This window comes from Podarcis raffonei, chromosome 18 (assembly GCF_027172205.1).
Source record: "Podarcis raffonei isolate rPodRaf1 chromosome 18, rPodRaf1.pri, whole genome shotgun sequence".
Lineage (NCBI taxonomy): Eukaryota > Metazoa > Chordata > Lepidosauria > Squamata > Lacertidae > Podarcis > Podarcis raffonei.
In genome coordinates this window covers 5,417,005-5,444,301 of record NC_070619.1, presented here as the reverse complement: position 1 = coordinate 5,444,301, position 27,297 = coordinate 5,417,005, and the positions used below count along the sequence as shown (strand labels likewise).

Genomic DNA, 27,297 nt, shown 5'->3' with positions numbered 1-27,297 from the left:
GTAAACGGAGAAGAGGAAACAGAGTTCTGTGGCGCAAACCTCAGTTGTCCTGAACTAATTATGAAGAACAAGATATTCTGGTCACCCCAATGGTCAGTGGGGGGTTGAAAGGACCCTGATGAGGGGTCAAAGGCTGCAGTCCAGAGATCCGTTTGAATTCATTCTATGAGTGAATTACATACCCACAAATACTCCTAACTGTTCCTCTTTGTTGCACCTTCTTGTCTTTCTGGTTAGGCTGTACCTTGTTCCAAGTGTAACGAAAAATGTCGACCTGGATATGCCAAGGTGGTTCTAGAAGGAAAGCCCATTTGCTGCTATGCTTGTGCTCGGTGTGCGGAAGGGACCTTCTCCGCCCAGGAAGGTGGGTGACGCCAAGGGGGAAGGTATTTCTGGAGAGAGTAAACACAGTGCAGAAATCCAGTCTCACACACTTTTTGTGAGAATTCTGCAGACATTGGGGAATGTGGCTCCTTCCTCAACTCCTTTAGGATTAATCACCTTCATTACATCCTGGAAGAGAGTTGAAAAGAATGATCATAAGGAAGAAATCTCTGGGGTTGAAAGTGGGCAGCTGTGAGAGAAATTCCAACAAACATTCCTTTTTGATTTTTTATACGGTCACACCAAATAATAATAATAATAATAATAATAATAATAATAATAATAATAATAAATTATACCCTGCCCATCTGGCTGAGTTTCCCCAGCCACATTAAATATTAAAAACTTCCCTAAAAGGAGCTGCCTTCAGATGTCTTTTAAAAATAGGATAGCTGCTTATTTCCTTGACATCTGATGGGAGGGCGTTCCACAGGGCGGGTGCCACCACCGAGAAGGCCCTCTGCCTGGTTCCCTGTAACCTCATTTCTCGCAATGAGGGAACCGCCAGAAGGCCCTTGGCGCTGGACCTCAGTGTCCTGGCTTAACAATAGGGGTAGAGATCCTCCTTCAGGTATACTGGGCCGAGGCCATTTAGGGCTTTAAAAGTCAGCACCAACACTTTGAATTGTGCTTGGAAACGTACTGGGAGCCAATGCAGATCTCTCAGGACTGGTGTTATATGGTCCCAGCGGCCACTCCAAGTCACCAGTCTAGCTGCCACATTCTGGGTCACCTTCAAAGGTAGCCCCATGTAGAGCTCATTGCAGTAGTCCAAGCGGGCAATAACAAGCATGCACCACTCTGGCAAGACAGTCCGCGGGCAGGTAGGGTCTCAGCAAGCATACCAGATGTAGCTGGTAGACAGCTGCCCTGGACACAGAACTGACCTGCACCTCCATGGACAGCTGTGAGTCCAGAATGACTCCCAGGCTGTGCACCTGGTCCTTCAGGGGCACAGTTACCCCATGCAGGACCAGGTAGTCCTCACAACCACCTGCCTCCTATCCCCCAGAAACAGTACTTCTGTCTTGTGAGGATTCAACCTCAATCTGTTAGCTGCCATCCATCCTCCAACCGCCTCCAGGCACTCACACAGGACCTTCACCGCCTTCACTGGTTCTGATTTAAAAGAGAGGTAGAACTGGGTGTCATCTGCATACTGATGAACACCCAGCGCAAACCCCCTGATCATTTCTCCCAGCATCTTCATATACATATTAAAAAGCATGGGGGAGAGGACAGAACCCTGAGGCACCCCAGAAGTGAGAGCCCAGGGGTCTGAACACTCATCCCCCAACACTACTTTCTGGACACGGCCTGGGAGAAAGGAGCGGAACCACTGTATAACAGTGCCCCCAGCTCCCAGTCCCTGCAGAAGGATGTTATGGTGTCAAAGGCCGCTGAGAGATCGAGCAGAACTAGGAAGCAGCTCTCACCTTTGTCCCTAGCCCACCAGAGATCATTGACCAGTGCGACCAAGGCAGTTTCAGTCCCATGGTGTGGCATTTATCATAAATAGTGGACAGATGGTGCAAAGTAGCAAATTTTTCACATTGCATGGAAGCAACAGAAAAGTGTTTGCATTTAAAAGGTTCAGACAAAGAGGTGTTACTTCAGGATTAGGCAGGATCCAAACAATGCAGTTAACAGAAATGGAGTGGTCACTGCCTCTCAGTTTATCCTAGATCACAATGTTAATAGAGCACAGATCATTAGGGATGTAAGTGATGCTACAGCCACTCTTACTCTCTTCCCCAGATGCAGAACATTGCACCAAATGCTCAGAAGATCACCATTCAAACAAGGACAGAGATCAATGTGTCCCCAAGATTACCACCTTCCTGACTTATGGAGAATATTTGGGAATGGTTTTAGCTTCCATTGCCCTCTTCTTGTCCTTAATAGCAGACATTGTGTTGGGAATCTTCATTAAATACAAGGAAACTCCCATAGTCAAAGCCAACAACCGGGACCTCTCCTACATCCTGCTCGTCTCCCTCCTGCTTTCCTTTCTGTCCTCCTTCCTCTTCATCGGGCGCCCAAGGAAAGAGACCTGCCTTCTCCGACAAACGGCCTTCAGCATCATCTTCTCAGTTGCTGTTTCTTCTGTCTTGGCAAAGACCATCACGGTGGTGCTGGCCTTCCTGGCCACAAAGCCCGGGAACAGGGTGAGGAGATGGCTGGGCAAGAGTCTGGCCAACTCCATTGTCATCTCCTGTTCTGGGGGGCAAGTTCTCATCTGCACCATCTGGCTGGGCTCTTCTCCTCCATTCCCAGAGCCCGACATGCGCTCCCAGGTGGAAGAGATCATCCTGCAATGCAACGAAGGGTCTGTGGCCATGTTTTACGTTGCCCTTGGCTACATGGGCTTCTTGGCTGCCACCTGCTTCACGGTGGCTTTCCTAGCCAGGAAGCTGCCTGGCTCCTTCAACGAAGCCAAGCTGATCACCTTCAGCATGCTGGTCTTCTGCAGTGTTTGGGTGTCTTTTGTGCCCACCTACCTGAGCACCAAGGGCAAGTACATGGTGGCCGTGCAGATCTTCTCTATGTTGGCCTCCAGCGCTGGGCTTCTGGGCTGCATCTTCCTTCCCAAGTGCTACATTATTGTGCTGAGGGCTGATCTTAATACAAAGGAGCACCTGACAACCAGAAATTAAGGGGACATCTGATTCTTAAAATAGTCCATGTGTATGACGTCTAGAACTGCATGAAGAAAACACACCTACTTTCCCACGTTGCTGTCATGGTCCGGTCTACGGGTGCTCAAAGTCCCGGTTGAGGACGTTGGGACCGGTGGCAAGACAGCGGGGTGGGAGCAGGAACGAGAGTCTAGAAGCCAGGGGTCCTAGGGTTGAGAAGCAAGGAGCCACAAAGTCAAGGTTCAAAGGATCAAGAAGCAGGAAGTCAGGAAGCCGAAGTGTAGGGAACAAGAAGCAAGAAGCCCAACGCAGCAAGGCAGGGAACGTGTTGCTGTGGCAAAGAGCCGAAGGGAAATGCTGACCTTATATCCCTTCCCGGCTCTTGACACCAGTCAGCCTCACCTGTGTAGCTGCGCCTTGCCTCTCTAGAACAATCTCAGGAAGGCCCCAGTCCTGCAAAGCCCTACTGGTCACAGGGCCTGGCTCCTGCACGCACTCTTGACAGTTGCTCATTCTTCACCTCTGAAAGAGATTATGTTCATTCTTAGCCTAGGTTTGATGTAGTCCTGATGGTTTTGCTTTGCAAAGGACTACTATGAGTCCTGGTCTACTGCCCCTAGTTTGTAAAATATTATTATAATATTTAAAAATATTATTTTTTAATAATTTTCTGTTTTAGGAAGTTATATTTATCTCACAACAAGATAAGCTGGAGGGAGATAAGAGTTAGGTTTTTTATTTTGATTGCTTTGTCATCACTACCTATTAACCATATCAATTCTAATATTCAAAGATAATAATAATAATAATAATAATAATAATAATAATAATAATATATTATTTTTACCCCGCCCATCTGGCTGGGTTTCCCCAGCCACTCTGGGCGGCTTCCACAAAGACCAAAAATATACTAATATGTCATACATTAAAAACTTCCCTGAACAGGGCTGCCTTCAGATGTCTTCTGAATGTCAGGTAGTTGTTTATCTCTTTGACATCTGATGGGAGGGCGTTCCACAGGGCGGGCGCCACTACCGAGAAGGCCCTCTGCCTGGTTCCCTGTAGCTTTGCTTCCTGCAATGAGGGAACCGCCAGAAGGCCCTCGGAGCTGGACCTCAGTTTCCGGGCAGAACGATGGGGGTGGAGACGCTCCTTCAGGTATACCGGGCTGAGGCCATTTAGGGCTTTAAAGGTCAACACCAACACTTTGAATTGTGTTTGGAAACATACTGGGAGCTAGAATCAGAGCGTCTCTGTAAATGCAGAAAACAGGAACCCGATACTCTAGAGCATATATTCTTTTCCTGTGATTTTGGCAGCTATGCCAGAAGACAATTACTTGAGGCCCTAAAATTTAGTAGACAGTTTTTTACACAACCAACTGTTCAGGACCTGCTGGCGGACAGCGATGATCAAATTACTTTAATAGCGGCTGAATTTTTAAGTGCTGTCCATGAAGAAAGAATGGGCCATGATAAAGAGACTTAGTGGTTTTTAATGGTAGGTGATGTTGCTGTGTTGTATTATATTATTTATGTACATTGATTTATTTTTTGGAGTTAAGAATAGGACTGGGATAAATTGTGTTCGCTGAGCCCGTATTTTATACAGTCTGTATATGATGTTTGTTTGTTAATGTGAGGTGTGATATGCCTAATAAAGGATTTTGAATGAATGATACTGGGAGCCAATGTAGGTCTTTCAAAACCGGTGTTATGTGGTCTTGGGGGCCACACCCAGTCCCCAGTCTAGGTGCCGCATTCTGGATTAGTTGTAGTTTCCGGGTCACCTTCAAAGGTAGCCCCACATGGAGCGTATTGCAGTAGTCTAAGCGGGAGATAACTAGAGCATGCACCACTCTGGGGAGACAGTCCATGGGCAGGGAGGGTCTCATCCTGCGTACCAGACGGAGCTGGTAGACAGCCGCCCTGGACACAGAATTGACCTGTGCCTCCATGGACAGCTGTGAGTCTTTTTTAGTTATGTCATTTTTTCATATTCAGTTTTCTATGCTCCATTTTCTACCTTATGCTGTATCATTCATAAGCACACGTCATATCACTTCGTTCTCCTAAGCTTTGTATAGCAATAAACTGAGAAATTCATTTAAGTTCTCTTCCGTAGCCTGCTGCTTTAATTTCTGTATTGTGTAAGCTCTGTTCCCTGTTCCAAAGACCCCAGCCAAGCCTTGACCGAAGACCAATGGATTTTATTGCACTGGCCTGGATATGACACATTGTGCACTGATGTTGAGTGGATCACCAGATTACGAGTGAGCCAGCAACAAGTTTAGCATTGGAGGGAATCAATGAGACGATGCCAGATAGTTGTATTCCCTGCCTGCCAAACCTTTTAAGAGGAGGCATCTTATGCTCAGTCAGGAAGGAAGAGCGAGAGGCCTCCTCCTCCAAGTCAGATTCCTCCCATTCAGGCCCCCATTTATAGAGCAAAACCAAGATCAGATGGGAAGTGAAAATAATTGACAGAACAGCCAATGATAAAGCATTTATATTAAGGATTGCATCCTACTTAATCTTTCATCACTCCAAAATAGTGGAAATCTTACTAAACTTTCAGTCTTATAGCAATTCAATATGTAGCATTCCAATGAAGGGTACTTTTGTTGTTCTTTAGTCGTTTAGTCGTGTCCGCCTCTTCGTGACCCCCTGGACCAGAGCACGCCAGGCACTCCTGTCTTCCACTGCCTCCCGCAGTTTGGTCAAACTCATGCTGGTAGCTTCGAGAACACTGTCCCACCACCTTGTCCTCTGTTGTCCCCTTCTCCTTGTGCCCTCCATCTTTCCCAACATCAGGGTCTTTTCCAGGGAGTCTTCTCTTCTCCTGAGGTGGCCAAAGTCTTGGAGCCTCAGCTTCAGGATCTGTCCTTCCAGTGAGCACTCAGGGCTGATTTCCTTCCGAATGGAGAGGTTTGTTCTTCTTGCAGTCCATGGGACTCTCAAGAGTCTCCTCCAGCACCAGAATTCAAAAGCATCAATCCTTCGGTGATCAGCCTTCTTTATGGTCCAGCTCTCACTTCCATACATCACTACTGGGAAAACCATAGCTTTTACTATACTTTAATAAACAAAGGTCCTGAGGAGAAGAAGAGTTTGGATTTGATATCCCGCTCCATCACTACCCTAAGGAGTCTCAAAGTTGCTAACAATCTCCTTTCCCTTCCTCCCCCACAACAAACACTCTGTGAGGTGAGTGGGGCTGAGAGACTTCAGAGAAGTGTGACTGGCCCAAGGTCACGCAACAGCTGCATGTGGAGGAGTGGGAAATTGAACCCTGTTCACCAGATTACGAGTCCACCGCTCTTAACCACTACACCACACTGACTAGTTGTCAGGAACTGCACTGAAGGGGACTGGGCTGAGGAGGAATGGTAGAGACCCCACCCACCCTCCTCCTGAACTTTCCAGAGAAGAGGAGAGCAGTATTGATTTACAGTGGTGGTTTGAGGGGGGGCACCGCTCAAAGACAGGTGAGCAGAAGAGGTAGGGGTGTTGGGGGGGGCATATTTCAGATTAGCAGCACCTCCGTTCCTCTCTGTGAACTTTGAATAAATACAAATAGGTTAGCCGATTTGTTTTTTCTGATTCTGGCATCCAGCCTGGAGGGAGGGAGATTGGATTCCCTTGGAGTTTGACAGGCTCCTATTTACCGAAAGGTTAAGGGGAATATGTGACTGGACCTAATGGTCAGGAGTCCCTTTACCCTTTACAGTGGTGCCCCGCAAGACGAACGCCTCGCAAGATGGAAAACCCGCTAGACGAAAGGGTTTTCCATTTTGGAGGCGCTTCGCCAGACGAATTTCCCTATGGGCTTCCTTCGCAAGACGAAAGCCCATAGGGAAATCTCCGGGGACAGCGGGGAAGCGCAGCGCGTCTTCCCCACTGTCCTCGGACCTCCTCCGAAGGCTGGCGGTGGGGCGGAGAGACCTTCTCCCTGCGCCAGCCTTCGGAAGGCTGCTCCGAAGGCTGGCGGTGGGGCGGAGAGACCTTCTCCCTGCGCCAGCCTTCGGAAGGCTGTTCTGAAGGCTGGCGGTGGGGCGGAGAGCCCTTCTCCCTGCGCCAGCCTTCGGAAGGCTCCTCCGAAGGCTGGCGGTGGGGCGGAGAGCCCTTCTCCCCGCACCAGCCTTCGGACGGCTGTTCTGAAGGCTGGCGGTGGACCGCCAGCCTTCAGAACAGGTCCGGGGACAGAGGAGAAGCGCAGCGCGCCTTCCCCTCTGTTCCCGGACCTGTCCTGAAGACTTGCGGTGGGAGGAGGGTTTTCCTTCCCACTGCCAACATTCAGAATGCTGTTCTGAATGTTGGCGGTGGGGAGGAAAGCCCTTCTCCTCACCGCAAGCCCCGCAAGCTCCGGGAACAGAGGAGAAGCGCAGCGCGCCTTCCCCTCTGTTCCCGGACCTGTCCTGAAGGCTTGCGGTGGGGAGAAAAGCCCTTCTCCGCACCGCCAGCCCGGCAAGCGGTTTCCATAGGAACGCATTAATTGATTTTCAATGCATTCCTATGGGAAACCGTGCTTCGCAAGACGAAAAACTCGCAAGAAGAAAAAACTCGCGGAACGAATTAATTTCGTCTTGCGAGGTACCACTGTACTATGGTGCTTTGAAAGTGTGGTGAGAATGTGGCGCTGGTATTAATAATAATAATAATAATAATAATAATAATAATAATACCCCAGCCACTCTGGGCAGCTTCCAGCACATATTAAAACGTAACAAAACATAGAACATTAAAAACTTCCTGAAACAGGGCTGCCTTCAGTTGTGTAGATCTTTTATCTCATTGCAGGCACCACCACTGAGAACATCCTCTGCCAGGTTCCCTGTAGCCTCACTTCTCACAGTGAGGGAACGAGCAGAAGACCCACGAAGGACCTCAGTGTCGTCAGACTTCTGGAATGGATTTCGTTCAACTTCCAAGGTATGGCTGTATTATTATTTTTTACATTTTTCTGTAACTTGGCTGGAATTTGTGGAAGTTGTAATTTGTGGAATTTGTGATTTGTGGAAGTTGTAATTTGTAGAATTTTTTTTAAAGATATTTATTAAGATTTTCAATTTTTTATACAAACAAAAAGCAAACAAAAAAATTAAAAAAGACATATAGTTCATAATACAATCTTTTCAGTAACATATTTCTCTGACCTCCTCATACCTCCCCTTCTTGTATTCCCTTTCAAATTATTTGTTCAGCAAATCCTTAACTTAAAGCATTACAGCTTATAATATCACCTTATTTTCTAACCAAACCCTTTTTTCATCCATGTTCCTTTATATCATTACAGCTAGAAACCGCTCAATTTCAATCCAACATCATTCAACATTCCTTAATTTTACAATATTTCTGTAAATAGTCCTTAATTTTTTTCCAATCTTCTTCTGCCGACTCTTCTCCCTGGTCACGGATTCTGCTCGTCATTTCTGCCAATCCCATACAGTCAATCAGTTTCATCTGCCATTCTTCCAGAGTGGGTAGATCTTGCGTTGTAGAATTTGTAATTTGTGGAAGTTTCTGTTGGTTCTGCTTTCCCATTGGATTTTGAATTTCTGTTTGTTTTGCTTTGTGTTCCTGGCAATTTCCTTTGGGGTGGGATTTCTGGTTGCTCTGCTTTTTTCCGAAGAGGTTTTTGCATTTCTGGCCATTCTGCTTTGTTTTTGTGCTTTGGCTTATGTGCTTCTGGTGTATTTGCTTCCTAACCGTAACCCTAACACAAGTAAAAGGTAAAGGGACCCCTGACCAGTAGGTCCAGTCGCAGACGACTCTGGGGTTGCGGCGCTCATTTCGCTTTACTGGCCGAGGGAGCCGGCGTACAGCTTCTGGGTCATGTGGCCAGCAGGACTAAGCCGCTTCTGGCGAACCAGAGCAGCGCACGGAAATGCCGTTTACCTTCCCGCCAGAGTGGTATCTATTTATCTACTTGCACTTTGACGTGCTTTCGAAATGCTAGGTTGGCAGGAGCAGGGACCGAGCAATGGGAGCTCACCCCGTCGCGGGGATTCGAACCACCGACCTTCTGATCGGCAAGTCCTTGGCTCTGTGGTTTAGACCACAGCGCCATCCCTAACACAAGTACCCAACCCTAAACCCAACGCAACCCTGTCGCAAACCCTAACCCATCCCGAACCTTAACCCTAACCCTAACCCAAACCCAAACCTAAGCCGAACCCGAACCCTAAACCTAATCCTTTCCTTTGCACACCCTTCCCCTCTCTCTTGACTGGCCCAGGAGAACCCTAAGGTGGAGCCACTGGCACCACCACTGTCGAGGGCATAGCTCCCCTCAATTAGGGAGCCTGTCAATGGGGGTGCTGGTTGCGCCCCCTAAAAAAAGGTGCCTGGGCTGCAACCTCACCCATGCTATGCTATTTCTTCTTCTGGGTGGGTGCCTGGGGGGAGGGGCATCACCATCTCATTCCCCAGGCATGGCCAAACTTGGCCCTCCAGCTGTTTTGGGACTACAATTCCCATCATCCCTGACCACTGGTCCTGTTAGCTAGGGATGATGGGAGTTGTAGTCCCAAAACAGCTGGAGGGCCAAGTTTGGCCATGCCTGTCATTCCCAAAACACAATGGAAACTGCATCGTAGCAAACAGATGACAATGGCCGCTGGGCCCCTCTCCCACCCAAAAAGTTGTAGAATTGTCATGCGGGAAGGTATTATGCGGGAAAGTTTTTCTATGTCTTGCAGTACTTGTGGGAGTCAGAAGCTAATTAGTATCGAAAGTATTGAAATTAATGTAGTGATAATTAGTACAGTGGTACCTCGGGTTACATACGCTTCAGGTTACAGATGCTTCAGGTTACAGACTTCCCTAACCCAGAAATAGTACCTTGGGTTAAGAACTTTGCTTCAGGATGAAAACAGAAATTGTGCTCCGGTGGCGCGGCAGCAGCAGGAGGCCCCATTAGCTAACATGGTGCTTCAGGTTAAGAACAGTTTTGGGTTAAGAACGGACCTCCGGAACGAATTAAGTACTTAACCCGAGGTACCACTGTATAAGGTTCATTACTTTTTCTCAGGTTAGACTGAGGTTGGATGATTGGAAGTCATCTATATTAGCTGTATTAAAAAGGTAAGAGCCTCATCAGTCGATTGATACGTACAGGAATAGTCATACGACATCTACAAAATGTCAATATCAGGCGGGGGCTTCAAATCCGAAGTGGTGACTTGTTGTAAAGTGAAATAGGGTTTGTCAAATAAGACAAATAGGAGAAGAGTTGACCAACACCCTGGAAGGCAGGGGTCACGGCTGAAGAACCTATGCCGTCCAACCTCTGCTTTAAAACCTTCAAGGAAGGTGAAGTGTAGGTGGGTTCCCACGAGGCAAGACACAGTGATAACAGCAGGAACCTTTATTGAACTACATAACTGGGAAACAGGGGTAAAGCAACTGCTTATATACATTTCTGAAAGCCTGGGCCACTCCCACGCCCAATGTGATTGGCTGCCTAAACTTCCAAGCTGCAAATTACAGCTCAGAGTTCAAGGGCCAATGGCAGAGGCCCAAATCCTGAAATGTTCTGTGATTGTGAAGGAATGGGTTTCCCAAATCTAAAACCTGACTGTGCAGTCAGTCTGAAACGGGCCCCAAAATCCCATTTTTCCTTCTCCAAGGAAGCATTTCTAAAAACCATTAACTTGAGCTGTTGAGCAAATACATAACAGGAACCCAGCTGTATAAACAAAGCGCTCTCCTTTATCAGCCCGTGACGCTTAATGGGTGGCCTTGTCAGTTCCAAGTGGAGCAGGGATGGCACGTCTGGGTCTTATCTTACATCCTGACCACACTGACGCACAGACCTTGTCAGCCACCCAGGAACGGCGCCAGGAGTGCTCTTAGAGTTGGTGACCTTCTTACCCCAAGATAAGGAATACAGGAACACGAACACCCTTTTATGGTCAAGAGAACAGGAACACCCTTTTATGGTTAAGAGCACAGGAGCAGGAGCATCTGTGATGTCAACTTACGTGCAAAGCTGACGTGGCTGGATTCCTGGGGAGGGAGCAAGGGGACCAGAAAGGGTATATAAGCTGTGTGTAACTGCTCTTTAAGTGCTCTTGCTGTGACCACGCAAGTGCCTTTCTGCTGCTCCGGAGAGCAGGAATAAATAACTCTTTCTCTGAACCATCCTCGGCGTCAGTTGACTTCCTTCCTCCCGTCCGGGAGCAACGCAGACCCCACCGATCGGTAAAGTCTAATAAGGCTACAATTGGACAACGTGTTTCAAATCAGAACACAGGAATTCAGAATCCTTAGTCCAGACTCAAGTTCAGGCAAACACAGACCACTGAATACATAACAGAAGGAGAGTCCACCACCTTCTGATGCAGTCCCTTTAGGTATGTGTATAGATGCTTTATTAGATATAGCCTTCCTTCTTCATGTTTGTGAGTTCAGTAGGGAAGCTTAGATATGCTAGTTTTAGCCTTTTAGTTTAAGTAAACCAGGATGCTGTAAGACTGGGTTTTCCTGGTATTCCCCACCACTTTTTCCCTCCCTCTTAATATAACAATTGCACACAAAATAGCCTTGTAAAAGGTAAAAAATAGTCTTGCAAAAGGTAAAAAAAAATAACATTTACTCACTCGCAATGCTTGTTGAAGTGGAACAGATAACAGCAGCTTTCTTCAGGCTGGCTTAAAATGGTAACCCCGTTACAAAGACATACTTTAATCCATGGGTAGGCAAACTAAGGCCTGGGGGCCAGATCCGGCCCAATCGCCTTCTAAATCCGGCCCATGGACAGTCTGGGAATCAGCGTGTTTTTACATGAGTAGAGTGTGTCCTTTTATTTAAAATGCATCTCTGGGTTATTTGTGGGGCATAGGAATTCATTCATCCCCCCCCAAGGGCATCCTGATTAAATTTGCAGATGACACCAAACTGGGAGGGGTGGCTAACACCCCAGAGGACAGGATCACACTTCAAAACGACCTTGACAGATTGGAGAACTGGGCCAAAACAAACAAGATGAATTTTAACAGGGAGAAATGTAAAGTATTGCACTTGGGCAAAAAAAAAATGAGAGGCACAAATACAAGATGACACCTGGCTTGAGAGCACTACATGTGAAAAGGATCTAGGAGTCTTGGTTGACCACAAACTTGACATGAGCCAACAGTGTGACGCGGCAGCTAAAAACGCCAATGCAATTCTGGGCTGCATCAATAGGAGTATAGCATCTAGATCAAGGGAAGTAATAGTGCCACTGTATTCTGCTCTGGTCAGACCTCACCTGGAGTACTGTGTCCAGTTCTGGGCGCCACAGTTCAAGAAGGACACTGACAAACTGGAACGTGTCCAGAGGAGGGCAACCAAAATGGTCAAAGGCCTTATGAGGAATGGCTAAGGGAGCTGGGCATGTTTAGCCTGGAGAAGAGGAGGTTAAGGGGTGATATGATAGCCATGTTCAAATATATAAAAGGATGTCACATAGAGGAGGGAGAAAGGTTGTTTTCTGCTGCTCCAGAGAAGCGGACACGGAGCAATGGATCCAAACTGCAGGAAAGAAGATTCCACCTAAACATTAGGAAGAACTTCCTGACAGTAAGAGCTGTTTGACAGTGGAATTTGCTGCCAAGGAGTGTGGTGGAGTCTCCTTCTTTGGAGGTCTTTAAGCAGAGGCTTGACAACCATATGTCAGGAGTGCTCTGATGGTGTTTCCTGCTTGGCAGGGGGTTGGACTCGATGGCCCTTGTGGTCCCTTCCAACTCTATGATTCTATGATTCTATGAATATAGTCCGGCCCCCCACAAGGTCTGAGGGACAGTGGACCGCCCCCCTGCTGAAAAAGTTTGCTGACCCCTGCTTTAATCTATTTTAAGATGGAGCCTCAGGCATAGGTGGTGTTCTACATTGCTGGAATGAGGGCAAAGCGTCCAGGAAGGCGAGATTGTCTTGTTGGTTCGACTGCATTGCAAATATCCTGCAGTCCCTTCCGCTGTCCAATAGCTCTTACCTCCAGCAGGGTTCCTCCTAAGATTTTGTTGCAATCTCCGTTCTTGCAGTTTGAATGGACTGGGTTTAAAGCCCACCCCACCCCAGAACAGCAGCAGCAAACCAGCTTGCTCCATCTTCCATGTGACAATGGCCCTTCAGAAATTTGAATCATAGAATCATAGAATCATAGAGTTGGAAGGGACCACAAGGGCCATCGAGTCCAACCCCCTGCCAAGCAGGAAACACCATCAGAGCACTCCTGACATACGGTTGTCAAGCCTCTGCTTAAAGACCTCCAAAGAAGGAGACTCCACCACACTCCTTGGCAGCAAATTCCACTGTCAAACAGCTCTTACTGTCAGGAAGTTCTTCCGAATGTTTAGGTGGAATCTTCTTTCTTGTAGTTTGGATCCATTGCTCCGTGTCCGCTTCTCTGGAGCAGCAGAAAACAACCTTTCTCCCTCCTCTATGTGACATCCTTTTATATATTTGAACATGGCTATCATATCACCCCTTAGCCTCCTCTTCTCCAGGCTAAACATGCCCAGCTCCCTTAGCCGTTCCTCATAAGGCATCGTTTCCAGGCCTTTGACCATTTTGGTTGCCCTCCTCTGCACACGTTCCAGTTTGTCAGTGTCCTTCTTGAACTGTGGTGCCCAGAACTGGACACAGTACTCCAGGTGAGGTCTGACCAGAGCAGAATACAGTGGCACTATTACTTCCCTTGATCTAGATGCTATACTCCTATTGATGCAGCCCAGAATTGCATTGGCTTTTTTAGCTGCTGTGTCACACTGTTGGCTCATGTCAAGTTTGTGGTCAACCAAGACTCCTAGATCCTTTTCACATGTACTGCTCTCAAGCCAGGTGTCACCCATCTTGTATTTGTGCCTCTCATTTTTTTTGCCCAAGTGCAATACTTTACATTTCTCCCTGTTAAAATTCATCTTGTTTGTTTTGGCCCAGTTCTCTAGTCTGTCAAGGTCGTTTTGAAGTGTGATCCTGTCCTCTGGGGTGTTAGCCACCCCTCCCAGTTTGGTGTCATCTGCAAATTTGATCAGGATGCCCTTGAGTCCATCATCCAAGTCGTTGATAAAGATGTTGAATAAGACCGGGCCCAAGGCAGAACCCTGTGGCACCCCACTAGTCACTCTTCTCCAGGATGAAGAGGAACAATTGATGAGCACCCTTTGGGTTCGGTCAGTCAGCCAGTTACAAATCCACTGAGTGGTAGCATAGTCAAGACCGCATTTTACCAGCTTCTTTACAATGAAGGTGGCTCTCGTCAGTGTTTGGTCTCATCTCCAAGGCCCACAACTGTTCCTTGCAAGGCTTGGTTCCCACAACTCTGAAAGCATCACCAATACCCCATAAACAGAGGTGGAGAGAGGGGTTTCCAAGATGCTGTGTCCTTGCCATCCCCATACAGAAGAGATGTACGTCATGGTGCGACTCTGGTGGAGATGCGTGGTGTAGGCAGGACTCAGAAACGCCCCACTAAACCCGCCAGCTGTCCAACTCTGGGTCTAGCTAAGCCTAATATTATTGATTTCAATGTTGTGCATTTCCACCATGTTACCTTCGGATGAATGATGGGCTAGAAATGTGGTAAGTCGATGCATGGGGCAAAACTTTCTCTTCTCCATTTCTTTCCAAGGAAAATACTGACAGCAAACGGTAAAGGGACCCCTGACCGTTAGGTCCAGTCATGGCCGACTCTGGGGTTGTGGCGCTCATCTCGCTTTATTGGCCGAGGGAGCCGGCGTACAGCTTCCGGGTCATGTGGCCAACAGGACTAAGCCGCTTCTGGTGAACCAGAGCAGCACACAGAAACGGCGTTTACCTTCCCGCTGGAGTGGTACCTATTTATCTACTTGCACTCTGACGTGCTTTTGAACTGTTAGGTTGGCAGGAGCAGGGACCGAGCAACGAGAGCTCACAAGGACAGAAATCCAAGTTTTGAGGGCCAGCGACAATGCAGGGACCATTTTGGGGGTTGTCAATTTCCTGTTTTCGTTGCTGTCAATTTCCCCTGTATTTCTTGCTATTTGTAAAAGGTGTTTTACAGATCTGTGTTTTGGTTGCCTTTTTTAAAAAAACAACAACCTCATTCTATTGTGTCTGCTACTAGTTTATATGAATATATTTTTATTGCAATTCTTCTTCCGTCTTCATACCCCACCTATCTAGCTAGGTTGTCCCAACCACTTTGGACAGCTTCCAACACATATAAAAACAATTTTGTACTTGAAATGTGAATGAACAAAGTTAACATGGCTTGCCAATTACTTAAATTAGGGTAAGAACTGCGGAGCTTTCAGAAATCCTAGGTATTGTCACTGCTTCCATCCTTTGGTGATGAAGGATGTAAAGTGTGGGGTTCTTAAAAAAAAAAAAAAAAGAGGGAAAGGTGAAGGAGCAAAGGATGTTTGGGGAAGGGACAGAGCTCAGGGAGAGCAGAAGGTCCCAGGTTCAAATCCTGACGGCATTGCCAGGTAAGGTTGGGAATGTCTCCTGCCTGAACTGCTGGAGATGTGCCACTGGGGGGGGGGGGCACATCTTTAAAGTTAAATATTACAAATATTATGCCTGAATGTATCCTTTCAACTTGACAGCTCAGGGAAGTTACCTAGCTTTAAAAAATAAAATAAAATCATCTCCTTTGCCAGTTTCCTCCATTCCAAAGCTTTTTTCCCCTTGAAAAGGGACTCCAGGAAGTTCCCAGAGGTGACAATTGCTGGGCTCATTGCTAGCCAAAGGAAGCCAAATCTCATCCCCTGACTCGCCTCAGGCTCCTGACATGCAAAGGAACTTCTATTGTACTTTTGGGTGGTGGGTACTTAAGACATATTTGTCTATGCTAATCTTATACCTGAGTGTTGCCCTGCCATGTCTGCTTATGCTAATCTTGTACCAAGGACTTGTCTGGACATGTTTGCCAAGATTAACCCCTCCCCTTTTGTGACATGTCAGTGATGTAGCAATGATGCTGTATTCTGGGATATGGTGGGAAAGTTTTGAAAGTCTTTGTCCCCCATCCTCGGGGTTCAAATTTGCTCTTTGAACCTATTGCGCAATAAACTTTGGTCTACAGCTATTTGCTCCAGTTGGCTGGACTCCTTCCTTTATTCCGCAGGGACCTGCGGGCTCAGCACCACAAGCTGGGTGACTGAGCAGCCTCACACCCAGATTTTTCCCTAACACCACTGCGCTAGATGGAGCAATGGCCTGGCTTCGTATGGGGCGGCTTGCAATGTTTCTATGCCCCAGAGAAAGAAGCGCAGTGTTCAAAAGCCAGAAATGGCACTGGCAAGAGCTTTCAAACATGCACACGCTATACTCCACTTTGCCTGCGGCCAACAGGGGGGGGAAAATAAAACCACGCCGGGAGAGAAGCGCTGCGCCAATTTCCAATATTTTAATGAGTAACTACATGTTACACCTCATAATTATAAAAGAATAAGAATCCATAAAAATATTTTCTTTTCATAATACGCACTTAAAGATACTTGGGGGGCAAGTCGTTTGTGGTTCGTGGGTTTTCCGTTTCGTTTTAGGCAAGTTTCTCCTCGCTTGAAATTCCGCCCCACCCCTGAGAGGCAAGAATGTGTGTTTGTGGGGAGGGGGGGAGAGCCCAGAGCAAGCAGGCGAGGGGGGGGGGGTTCTTCCCACGAGGCCTAAGTTGCGGCGAAGCCTGGCACAGGGGCGGCCCCGCCTTTCTTTACAAACCACCCCAAATCGCGGCTCAGGCTTTGTTGCGGGGATGCCCTAAGAGCAGAGGAGGTGGGTCGTGGGGCAGGGGGAGGAGGAGAACCAGCGGGCAAGAGGTGTTGCTAGAACAGGGGGTGGGCGGGGGGGATACAGTCGCTGACCCGCAGAGAACTGAGCACGCCTGTGGGGCTGGAAGCTCAGGGCTTGGGAGGCGGAGACGAAGGGTTGGCAAGACAGGGGGGCAGTGCCTATAAGCCAGAGAGAGTGGACAGAGGGAGGCGTATTTGCATAAATAAATCCGGCTGCAAAAAAAACCCCCTAAACATCCCTACCCCCCCCTTTTCCATCCAGAAGTGACTGCAGTTTCTGGACACGGTTGCCTTAGGGGAAAGAAGAGTGTGTTTGAGACGGGGGAATGGCGCAAGGGTTACGGAGAGAGAAGTCAAAAACAGCAAAGCTTTCTAAGTGGGGAGCCCAAACACACAAACACCTGCCCAAATCCTTCCGAGAGCCTGGATTTGCCACAGGACACAGCCAGGAAGCCACAGCACCAAGGACAGGGGCATCGTCACCCCCCAACCAGCCTACCCCCCCCCCCGCCCACATCTTGGCAGCACAGCACCAAGCGCTCGTCTGTTTCCAAGCCCCAGAAAAGCTCTCTCGCAGGACACAGTGGGGAGAGGAAAGGAAAGGAGAAGGGGGGGGGGAGTTTGAGAGGGACACAAGACAGTACTGGAGATGTAGGGGGTGGGACACGAGGGCAGGGGAGCGCTTGACTTTTATTCCCGGCCCAAAAAGTAGCAGCAAAACAGAGAAGGGGTCCTGGGGAGGAGAGAGAGAGAGAGAGAGAGAGAGAGAGAGAGAGAAGGACAACTTTAAAAGAGAAGCTGGAAAGACAAGGCAGAGCAGTGCCAGTCCAGTTGGGCAGGGGGCGAGGGGTCTCGGGGCCCCTCGTGAATTCAGGGCCCAGGGAGGGCAACACGGACCAGTGCTCTGGGTACCGGGAGGCTGCAGGGGGATAGTTTGGGTCAAAAAAGGAGGCCAGAGGAGGAGCGAGTCTTCAGCGTCTACGTCGAGTTGCGGGTGGGCAGGGAGACAGCAGCCCCTGTCCACGCTCCACACCGTGCCGTTCCCCACCCCCCCAGCCCTGTCCTCAGAGGTATTCTTGAAGAAAGTGCAGCAGTGTGATTTCGTAGTGCTCCCCCGACTCAGGGCAGCGAATACTGTGTCGCTCGTTGGGGTAGATCTGCACACAAGAAAGGGGAGAGGGGAAGTGGGAAACAGGAAGAGATGAGAAGCTTCCAGGCCTCATTAGGCAAAATGCAGGTTGAGTGGTCATTGCGAGTTGCACACATTCCCCGGGCCTCGTGGAAAAAGCACATATAATCACAGCATTGTGGGGGTGCAATGCAGGAATCGTTCCTCAAAGAGGAAATCTGCGCAACCTGGAAAACCCAGCAGGGAGGCCAGCAAATCCACCAGCACATCACTAACCTGGCAGCCCTGCTGACCTGGAGGCCCAGATTTTGCTCAACTGGAAACACACGCCAGGTCTTGTTCACCAGTGCATTCCCCTAGAAAACCGTCCCGTTAGGGCAAGCGTTCGCACGACGAGCCCACAATTTCCACCGATTCCCGTGGGAACGTTTCCAACCTGTGATTTGTCCGGCCATTTTTGCCCTCTGATTTGTCCAATCACTCTCCCCCTGCTCCCCCCCCATGGATTCTGCCTGAATATGGCTGCCGCCAACCATCCAAGCACAAAGGAGCAAGGAAGTAAGGAAGTGGGTGAACTCTGGCTATTCCCGATATCTAAATCCGAATCTCCATGTGAACAGACCTGGACTGTTCATCATCTGAGGCCGTTCTCCGTATGCCTCATTCGCAACAGGGCCTTTTCTGCAGTGGCTTCCCGTTTGTGGAACGCTCTCTCCAAGGAGGCTTGCCTGGTGCCTTTGTTACATATCTTTATCCGCCAAGCAAAAACAAACAACCTATGGCCTTTTAAACTCAGGGGGCATTGTTTTTGTTTATTGTGGTATGAATTTTGTGTTTTTAAAACTGTAAATCACCTTGTGCATGAAGGTGTTATATAGAGAGAGAGAGAGTGTGCAAGCTATGGGCATAATTCTTTATGTTTGGATAACCGAACGGGTGGGTAGCTGGATTTATGCTGTTGTAATTTTTGCTTGTTTATCTTGAGACAGAATCATTCCGCTGTTTCTCGGTCCTGTTAATATGATTTTGTGTATTAATTTCCCCCTTATTTATTTTTATCAGTCTATCCCCCACTCTGGGGTTGAAAATGGACTGCACACAATAAAAAAACTGATTTCCCCACCAATACGCATAACCTCCGACAGGCCTCCGGGGAATATGCATGCATCAGCTGAAATCTGCACATTCCAGGTATCCAATCAATAAATTTCCCAGAGCAGAATTGGAAATACAGTGGAACCTCGGTTTTTGAATGTAATCCGTTCCGGAAGACAGTTTGACTTCCGAAACATTCAAAAACTGAAAACTGAAAGCGGAAGCCTCAATACAATAGAGAAACTCAAAATGAAAGCTATGTAGTGTGTTCGGCTTCCAAAAATCGTTTGAAAACTGGAGCAGTTACTTCCAGGTTTTCGGCGTTCAGCTTCCGAATAGTTCGGCAGCCAAGATGTTCGAAAAGAGAGGTTCCACTGTACCATTTACTAAATTTAGACCCCGCCTTTCCTCTAAGTTTAGAGGTCCCAGGCCCTAAGGAAGTCAGACTATCCTCCACCAGGGCCAGGGCCTTTTCAGTGATGGCTCCGACCTGGTGGAATGCTCTGTCCCAGGAGACCAGGGCCCTGCAGGATTTAACCTCCTTCCATCAGGCCTGTAAGAGAGAGCAATTCCACCTGGCCTTTAATCTGAATTCAGCCTGATCTTTTATTCCCTTCCCTTCTCTTCCCTCCCCATCCCCTTTTATGAAGATCACCCGCTCTGAGACCCCACAGCTAATTCTCCCCTGGCCACCTCCTCACTGGCCCAAGTGGGACCAATTCAGCCAGCTAGCCCTGGGGATTATCTAATTGATTTTTGATTTTTATTGTTATTTTCATGTTTTTATACTGTATGTTACGCTGCTTTTATAATTAAGCATTTTAAAGTGTTTTAAATTTGTTGTTAGCCACCCTCAGCCCGGCTTTTGAACCGGGAAGGGCGGGGTATAAATAAAAATTTATTATTATTATTGAGGAGCTCAAGGGGGCAAAGAGTGCCCTGCCCTGCCCACGTCTCCACCCGCCTCCCACACTTTATTCAAAGCACCCTGCAAGGTAGGCCAGGCCAGGAGAGAAGGACCCCACCTGAAGCCCAGCCCAAGAGGAAAGGGATGGGATGGATAGTTCGCCAGCTCGACCCACCTGTAGTTGATAAGGTTTCCCAGCTCGGATCAGCTGGGAGATCAGGAAATTGGTGTGGAAAAAGTGCACATTTTCATCCAGAAATCCATGGAGGATCAGCAGGCGATTGGGCCTAGAAGGAAGGGAAGGAAAGTACCAGACGTGAGAGCCAGAGTTTGCGGCTGTTCATGGCAGAGAGGAGTTTGGACCACTTGAGCGTTCAATGACCAGGGCAATGGACACAAAGTGACCAGCAAGCAAAAATCATGCCGTGATTTTTTGAACCCTTGCCCCACTTCAGACAATCTACCTCACCCCACCCACCGCTATTAAAAAATAAATAAAAATCAATCCTCAAACTCTTCAGCTTTCCCAAAATTCCCCAGACAAGTGGTTGACGTGGCAGGCCAGAAGAAGAAAGTCTGGAATTCTTTTCCATACAGTCCAATATTCCTCAGATGAAAATAAGGACACTCTACTACAGGGACGCGGGTGGCGCTGTGGGTTAAACCACAGAGCCTAGGACTTGCTGATCAGAAGGTCGGCGGTTCAAATCCCCGCGACGGAGTGAGCTCCCGTTGCTCAGTCCCTGCTCCTGCCAAGCTAGCAGTTCGAAAGCACATCAAAGTGCAAGTAGATAAATAGGTACCACTCCGGCGGGAAGGTAAACGGCGTTTCCGTGCGCTGCTCTGGTTCGCCAGGAGCGGCTTAGTCCTGCTGGCCACATGACCCGGAAGCTGTACGCCGGCTCCCTCGGCCAATAAAGCGAGATGAGCGCCACAACCCCAGTCGGCCATGACTGGACCTAATGGTCAGGGGTCCCTTTACCTTTACTACAGGGGCGCCCAACTCCCAAGAGACTGCGATCTACTCACAGAATACAAAACGGGGGGTTTCAAGTCAAAGTTGTTGTTGAGCTTTTTTTAGGGAGGGAAGTCCCATTTGGGGGGGCGGGGGTTTCAACTCAAAGTTGTTTAAGGGGAGGAAAATGAAATAAAGCTGGAAAGTCGCTCACCAAAAGATGACTAAGAAAACAATCTGCCTCACAGCAAAAACTCCCGTCGTCGGTTCCAGCGATTATGCTGAGATGGAAGACGGTTCCAGGGGCCAGGGCTGGATGCTCTTATGCCACAGTGAAGGAAAAGGAGCCCACCTCCCGATCGACCTGCTGGACACCCCTGCTCTGCTCTAATACTGATGTAGAATCTAACGTCCCTATTTCCACCTGAGGAATGTCGAGAGTGCATGTATTTCTCTAGTACTCGCATAGTGCATTTAAGGCCCCCTAAGCTGCCTCGTTGACCTTGGGGAAATCCCACTGATCCCTCCAGAACACATGAAACCGCACGGCCGACTGCTGCTTCCTCTCTCAGCCGGGGTCTGTGCCAGCTGGGACCAGGCTGCTGGGACAACACACCCTGCTCTGCCCCCGCCGCCCACCAGCACTGATGCCCCACAACCCAATTAATCCAATACAACTAATCCAGAATGCGGCAGCTAGACTGGGGACTGGGAGCGGCCGCTGAGACCCTGTAACACTGGTCTTGAAAGACCTACATTGGCTCTCAGTACGTTTCCAAGCACAATTCAAAGTGTGGGTGCTGACCTTGAAAGCCCTAAACGGCCTCGGCCCAGTATACCTGAAGGAGCGTCTCCACCCCCATCGTTCTGCCCGAACACTGAGGTCCAGTGCGAGGACCTTCTGGCGGTTCCCTCGCTGTGAGAAGCCAAGTTACAGGGAACCAGGCAGAGGGCCTTCTCAGTGGTGGCGCCCTCCCACCAGATGTCAAAGAGAAAAACAACTCACAGACTTTTAGAAGACATCTGAAGGCAGCCCTGTTCAGAGGAGCTTTTAATGTTTAATAGAGTATTGTATTTTAGTATTCTGTTGGAAGCCGCCCAGAGTGGCTGGGGAAATAATAAATTATTATTCTTATAACCCTTACTCATTGGGGAGTTTCTCTACATGCAGCGCCACAGAGCCTGCTTCGTAGCCTTGCTGGTTGTTCTCCGGGACATCCATGTACCGTTCGGTGTATCCAGTATCGTACGCCATCCAGACTGTGACGGGGGCCCCTGCGATAGCAACCTGGAGAGATATTGAAGGCTGACGTTACACTCAGGGCTGAAAGGAAATCCATGCTTCTCCCCCCACCCACCCACCCCCGCATTAAGTTGCCTGGGGAAGCCAGATTCTGCAACCTGCAAAATTATTCCGCAACTTGCACAATTTATTGATTTTACATAAAGATCCGGGAATCATAGGGTGGTTTATATTATGAAATCATAGAATACGTAACGCCATAACAAAACGAATCAATACCAGCAGCAACAGCAGCCCTGTTTAAAAGGCCACAGATCACTGAATCAGCCAAAGGACTGGGAGAAATGTTTTCAGCTGGTGCCTAAAGATTTGTTTGCTTTTTTTATTTGCATTTTCAAAAACAGGAGCAGATTGGAAATTTAACCCTCCCCCCTTCTGCTCTTACAACTTCATACCAAATACAGCATGTATATACGTACCACATGACTTCCCTTCCACCCTTTTCCTGGTTCCTTTGCTTTTCTTCTACTCCACATAATCCACATCTTTTTAATCATCCAATTTGTTATCTATTAAAAACTCTACTTCAACTCTGCTGGATTTGCACAAGACCTGCTAAGCTATGCATCTATCTATACCGGTCCTTGAAATAGTCAATAGACACTATACATTCCTCCTTATATTCCTTATTTTTGTTTTCTCTTATCCTGTTCGTCAGACCAGCCAGTTCAGCATATTCAAACATTTTAATCTTGCTTTGTGGCTGCAGCACAGGCATATAGTAGTCAACTTCTGGTTTTTTTGGGTCCTCTATTGTTAATAATAATAATAATAAATTTTATTTATATCCCGCCCTCCCCAGCCGAAGCCGGGCTCAGGGCGTCTAACAACAATAAAATAGTGCAACATTCTAAAAACATTTCATTATAAAAATTAATTCAAATCAAATTAATGGCAACCATTGGGCTAGAGTTATGTGAAGATTGCCAAAGGAGGGAGACAGGCTGTGCCCTGGCCAAAGGCCTGGCGGAACAGCTCTGTCTTGCAGGCCCTGCAGAAAGATGTCAAGTCCCGCAGGGCCCTAGTCTCTTGTGACAGAGTGTTCCACCAAGTTGGGGCCACAGCCGAAAAAGCCCTGGCTCTAGTTGAGGCCAGCCTAACTTCTCTTCGGCCTGGGACCTTCAAGATGTTTTTATTTGAAGACCGTAAGTTTCTCTGTGGGGCATACCAGGAGAGGCGGTCCCGTAGGTACGAGGGTCCTAGGCCGTTTAGGGCTTTGAAGGTTACCATCCCCAAGAGGAAAATCTCAGGTGATTTGGGGAAAGTTTTTTAAAGCATCTTCTTCAATTCATTATATATAGTTTCCCAATATTCCTTAATTTAAGTGCCTAAAAATTTGTAATGAAGGCACCAAGCGAGTCTCCATGAGGAGAGCGTATCTCTGCATACATACAGCTGTATTTCACAAGAAGACAAGTCCTGTGCAGACTCCTGGGTTGTTGTTTTTTTTTGTTTCGGCAGGCTTTCTGTGATCTCGTGGAATAACACAAGGTTGGCTTCTTTCTTTTTGAAAACCCAGGGTGACGCCGGGCAAAAGGAGTTGATCGTACAGTGAGGTCTACTCCCCTGCAGAGCTGGGAGCAGATCATTTGGGTCCGAGTCTTCACTCTACCTTCAGCACAGAGAGGGAAGCCCTGGCTCTCCAGATGTTGACACTTCCATCCTCCCTGATGGGAGCAGGGATTCAATAAGTCAATAGACACTATACATTCCTCCTTATATTCCTTATTTATCCCCCATGGAGACTCGCTTGGTGCCTTCATTACAAATTTTTAGGCACTTGGTGGTCCTGTAAAATAATTAAGGAATATTGGGAAACTATATATAATGAATTGAAGAAGATGCTTTAAAAAGCTTTCCCCAGATCACCTGAGATTTTCCTCTTGGGGATGGTAACCTTTAAAGCCCTATACGGCCTAGGACCCTCGTACCTATGGGACTGCCATAGGTATCTCCTGGTATGTCCCACAGAGGAACTTGCGGTCTTCAAACAAAAACACCCTGAAGGTCCCAGGCCACAGAGCAGGGATTCCAAAAGACACAGGCTTCCCCACGCACTACCTAGCGACTGGCAGGGACGGCGGGGAGTTGCAGCGCAACCGTCTCTGGAGCGCAACGTATCATCTGCCCACCCCACCTGCCCTGGAACAGACGGCAGCAAACTCCAAACTTGCCTTGAAGATGTGAGGTTTGCAGATGAGCCCCATGAGCGAGAGGAAGCCCCCGTAAGACCAGCCGTGGATGGCGACGCGGCTGAGGTCGACGAACCCGTATTTCTCTGCTACGTAATGCAAGCCTTCCACCTGGTCCTCGATCTCCACTTGGCCCTAGAAGAGGGTGGCAAAGGAGGGACGTGAGAGATACCTGCTTATTTGGGGATAGCTGGCTCATTTATGCACTCCAGTCACGCTCTGTAAATTCATTCATTGCATTTAAGTCAGACATGTCCAAAGTCCATTTTAGGGGCCTAATCTGTCCCCTGTGGCAGTTTATTTCCTGGGGTAAAATCCTAAAAAAACCTCAACAACTTCAACCCTAAAAAAACTCAGTAACTTCTTTTTTTTAAATTTTTTAAAAGATATTTATTAAAATTTTCCATTGTAATACATTAAAAAAACAAAAAACAAAAAACAAAAAAGTTTAAAAACACATAGAATTCACAATCCTTATTTTCAATAACATATTTCCTTGACTTCCCCACACCTCCCCCTCTTGTATTCCAATTCAAATTGTTGGTTCAACAAGTTCTTGTCCCTAATTTTTAACCTTTTTATATTTTATATTTAGTTCATTTTGAAAAACCAATTTTGCCTTGTAAACATCAATGATTATAAATCAGTGCTTATTCTTAAAACCTTTTTCTAAAGTCGGCCTAAATTCCCTTCCACGACTTCCCCAATTTTCATACAAATAGCAAAACAAAATAAAAGCAAAAACAGATTATAATTATGCACCCTTTGGATCCCCAAACTCCACCCCCCCTTTCCCGGTTTCAATCCCCAACAAATGTCCATCAGTCTTGATCTACTATCAGCCTGGAGACCTCACGTCCGAGGCTCTTAATTCTCTCTCAATTCCTCTCTGCCGGTTTTTTTGATAGTCCTTGGTATTAAGCACCAAATCTTGGAGAAGCTCTAGTCCAATAGGGTCCATGTTTCTTCCAGCCAGACCTCCATACTTAAAAGTGGAGCCTGAATCTTGTTTCTTACTCCTTTCAAAACCAAATGTCTCCAAAGCTCCAACTTCCACCTTAATCAAATTTGTAATCCTTGGGTCTTCAGATCTCCACAAAACTCAGTAACTTCAACCCTCACAGCCCTCCACTTCATCAAATCTAGCCCTCTTTGAAAAAAGTTTGGACACCACTGATCTAGGTACATTATAATGTAACATCAATAACATAAAGCAGTGTTTCCAAAAGTGGAGAGGGGGCCATTGGCATTACTTGGGGGGGGGGGCGGCAAGGAGGCATAAGAGGCGATAACGACCCTCAGACTTTGGAAAGCTGGTATCACTGAATCAGGTTGTTCAGTTTTGCTGAATTAAACTAAAGGCTTCTAATTGGTTGCTGAATAAACGTGCAATAATTTGTTACTGTTTTGAGTGTTATTACCCTCCTTGGTAGGGACGCGGGTGGCGCTGTGGGTAAAAGCCTCAGCGCCTAGGACTTGCCGATCGAAAGGTCGGCGGTTCGAATCCCCGCGGCGGGGTGCGCTCCCGTCGTTCGGTCCCAGCGCCTGCCAACCTAGCAGTTCGAAATCACCTCCGGGTGCAAGTAGATAAATAGGGACCGCTTACCGGCGGGAAGGTAAAAGGCGTTTCCGTGTGCTGCGCTGGCTCGCCAGATGCAGCGATGTCACGCTGGCCATGTGACCCGGAAGTGTCTGCGGACAGCGCTGGCCCTCGGCCTCTTGAGTGAGATGGGCGCACAACCCCAGAGACTGTCCCGTACGGGCAGGGGTACCTTTACCTTTACCTTTACTTTACCTTCCTTAGTGGGTTCTACAAACCGCAGTTCTGAATAATGCTTTTTTTTATATAGGGTAGAGGGCATAGAGGATGAGTTTATGGATCGAAGGGGGCAAGGGCTTGAAAAGGTTTGGGAAGCACTGGCAGAAGAACCAGGAAGGGGGAAAAATCTGACTTCTAATTAAACCTCTGAGTTGCCAAAACAATTCGCAGCAGTATTTTTCTAACTCCCCCTTCACTAATCGTTTTCACGGCAAGTGTAAAGAGGGCCACTTTATGTGCCACAAAGGCCACTGGTGTCGCTCAGAAGAAACTGAACCATTTCTACCAGGGCATGCCTGCTTCCATATGTCAACAAGGCTTGTTAGAAATATCTCCCTCCCTCAGGTCACCGTATAAAGGGCAGATTGACAGGAAGTGAATCACGTCTTTCACATAGCAGCCACAAGCACAGAATTTTGCCTTCACACGTGACCATTATTAACATATATGAAATTAATGATTTGTGGGGAGTGGCCTTTCCTATGTTGAAACACAACAATGGACTTTCGCTGCATCAATTATTTTTTCCCATTTCCTAGCTTCTGCTAGATCACACACCTCCACTATACAGTGGTACCTCAGGTTACATGCGCTTCAGGTTACATACGCTTCAGGTTACAGACTCCGCTAACCCAGAAATAGTGCTTCAGGTTAAGAACTTTGCTTCAGGATGAGAACAGAAATCGTGCTCCGGCGGCAGCAGGAGGCCCCATTAGCTAAAGTGCTGCTTCAGGTTAAGAAGAGTTTCAGGTTAAGAACGGACCTCCGGAAAGAATTAAGTACTTAACCCGAGGTACCACTGTACGTATAGACAAAAAAATATTCCTGCCTCCCTTTGGCATATCCAACAGCATTTTCAGTAATCCCTATTAATTTTTAGGTATCTGAAGTGGTATGTCACCCCAAACCCCCAGGTGCTTATTGCTTCGTAATGGTTTTCTCGTGTACAAGGCAAACCGAGGACTTACCATCTGGTTCTTCAGGGCCCCCTCAAATTTAAGGCCTCTCTGGCATGACCCCCGGCCGTCTATCACCACCACGGCATAGCCGAGAGAAGCGAGCGTGTTGAGCCTCAGGTACTTGATGCCTTTGAAGGAGTTATTCACTAGCTGGACCTG

General features: G+C 47.8%; 2 protein-coding genes across 6 annotated transcripts in view; one reads left to right on the top strand and one right to left on the bottom strand.

Moving 5' to 3' along the window:
• On the top strand, positions 1–3,330 carry LOC128405903 (vomeronasal type-2 receptor 26-like). The gene is made up of 2 exons (XM_053372933.1): positions 1–364; positions 2,143–3,330. Exon 2 carries the CDS (start codon positions 2,250–2,252, stop codon positions 3,039–3,041), a length of 792 nt encoding a protein of 263 aa, XP_053228908.1. The 5' UTR covers positions 1–364; positions 2,143–2,249; the 3' UTR covers positions 3,042–3,330.
• A 14,376-nt stretch (positions 3,331–17,706) lies between these two features.
• The window catches only part of DPP9 (dipeptidyl peptidase 9), a 58,161-nt gene continuing 48,570 nt past the window's right edge, over positions 17,707–27,297 (bottom strand). For 4 of the 5 annotated variants that reach the window (XM_053372911.1, XM_053372907.1, XM_053372908.1 and 1 more), the window contains 5 exons: positions 27,148–27,294; positions 24,343–24,495; positions 22,011–22,153; positions 20,086–20,197; positions 17,707–17,936 (listed from right to left, as the gene is read on the bottom strand). In XM_053372911.1, coding sequence (XP_053228886.1) covers positions 17,844–17,936; positions 20,086–20,197; positions 22,011–22,153; positions 24,343–24,495; positions 27,148–27,294 — 648 coding nt within the window. In that variant the 3' untranslated portion in view covers positions 17,707–17,843. The remainder of the gene's footprint in view (positions 17,937–20,085; positions 20,198–22,010; positions 22,154–24,342; positions 24,496–27,147; positions 27,295–27,297) is intronic. The other variant, XM_053372910.1, reaches the window with a different exon arrangement.

Coding starts and splice junctions, on each gene's coding strand:
- LOC128405903 (XM_053372933.1), top strand. CDS start 2,250: ATGGTTTTAGCTTCCATTGCCCTCTTCTTGTCCTTAATAGCAGACATT.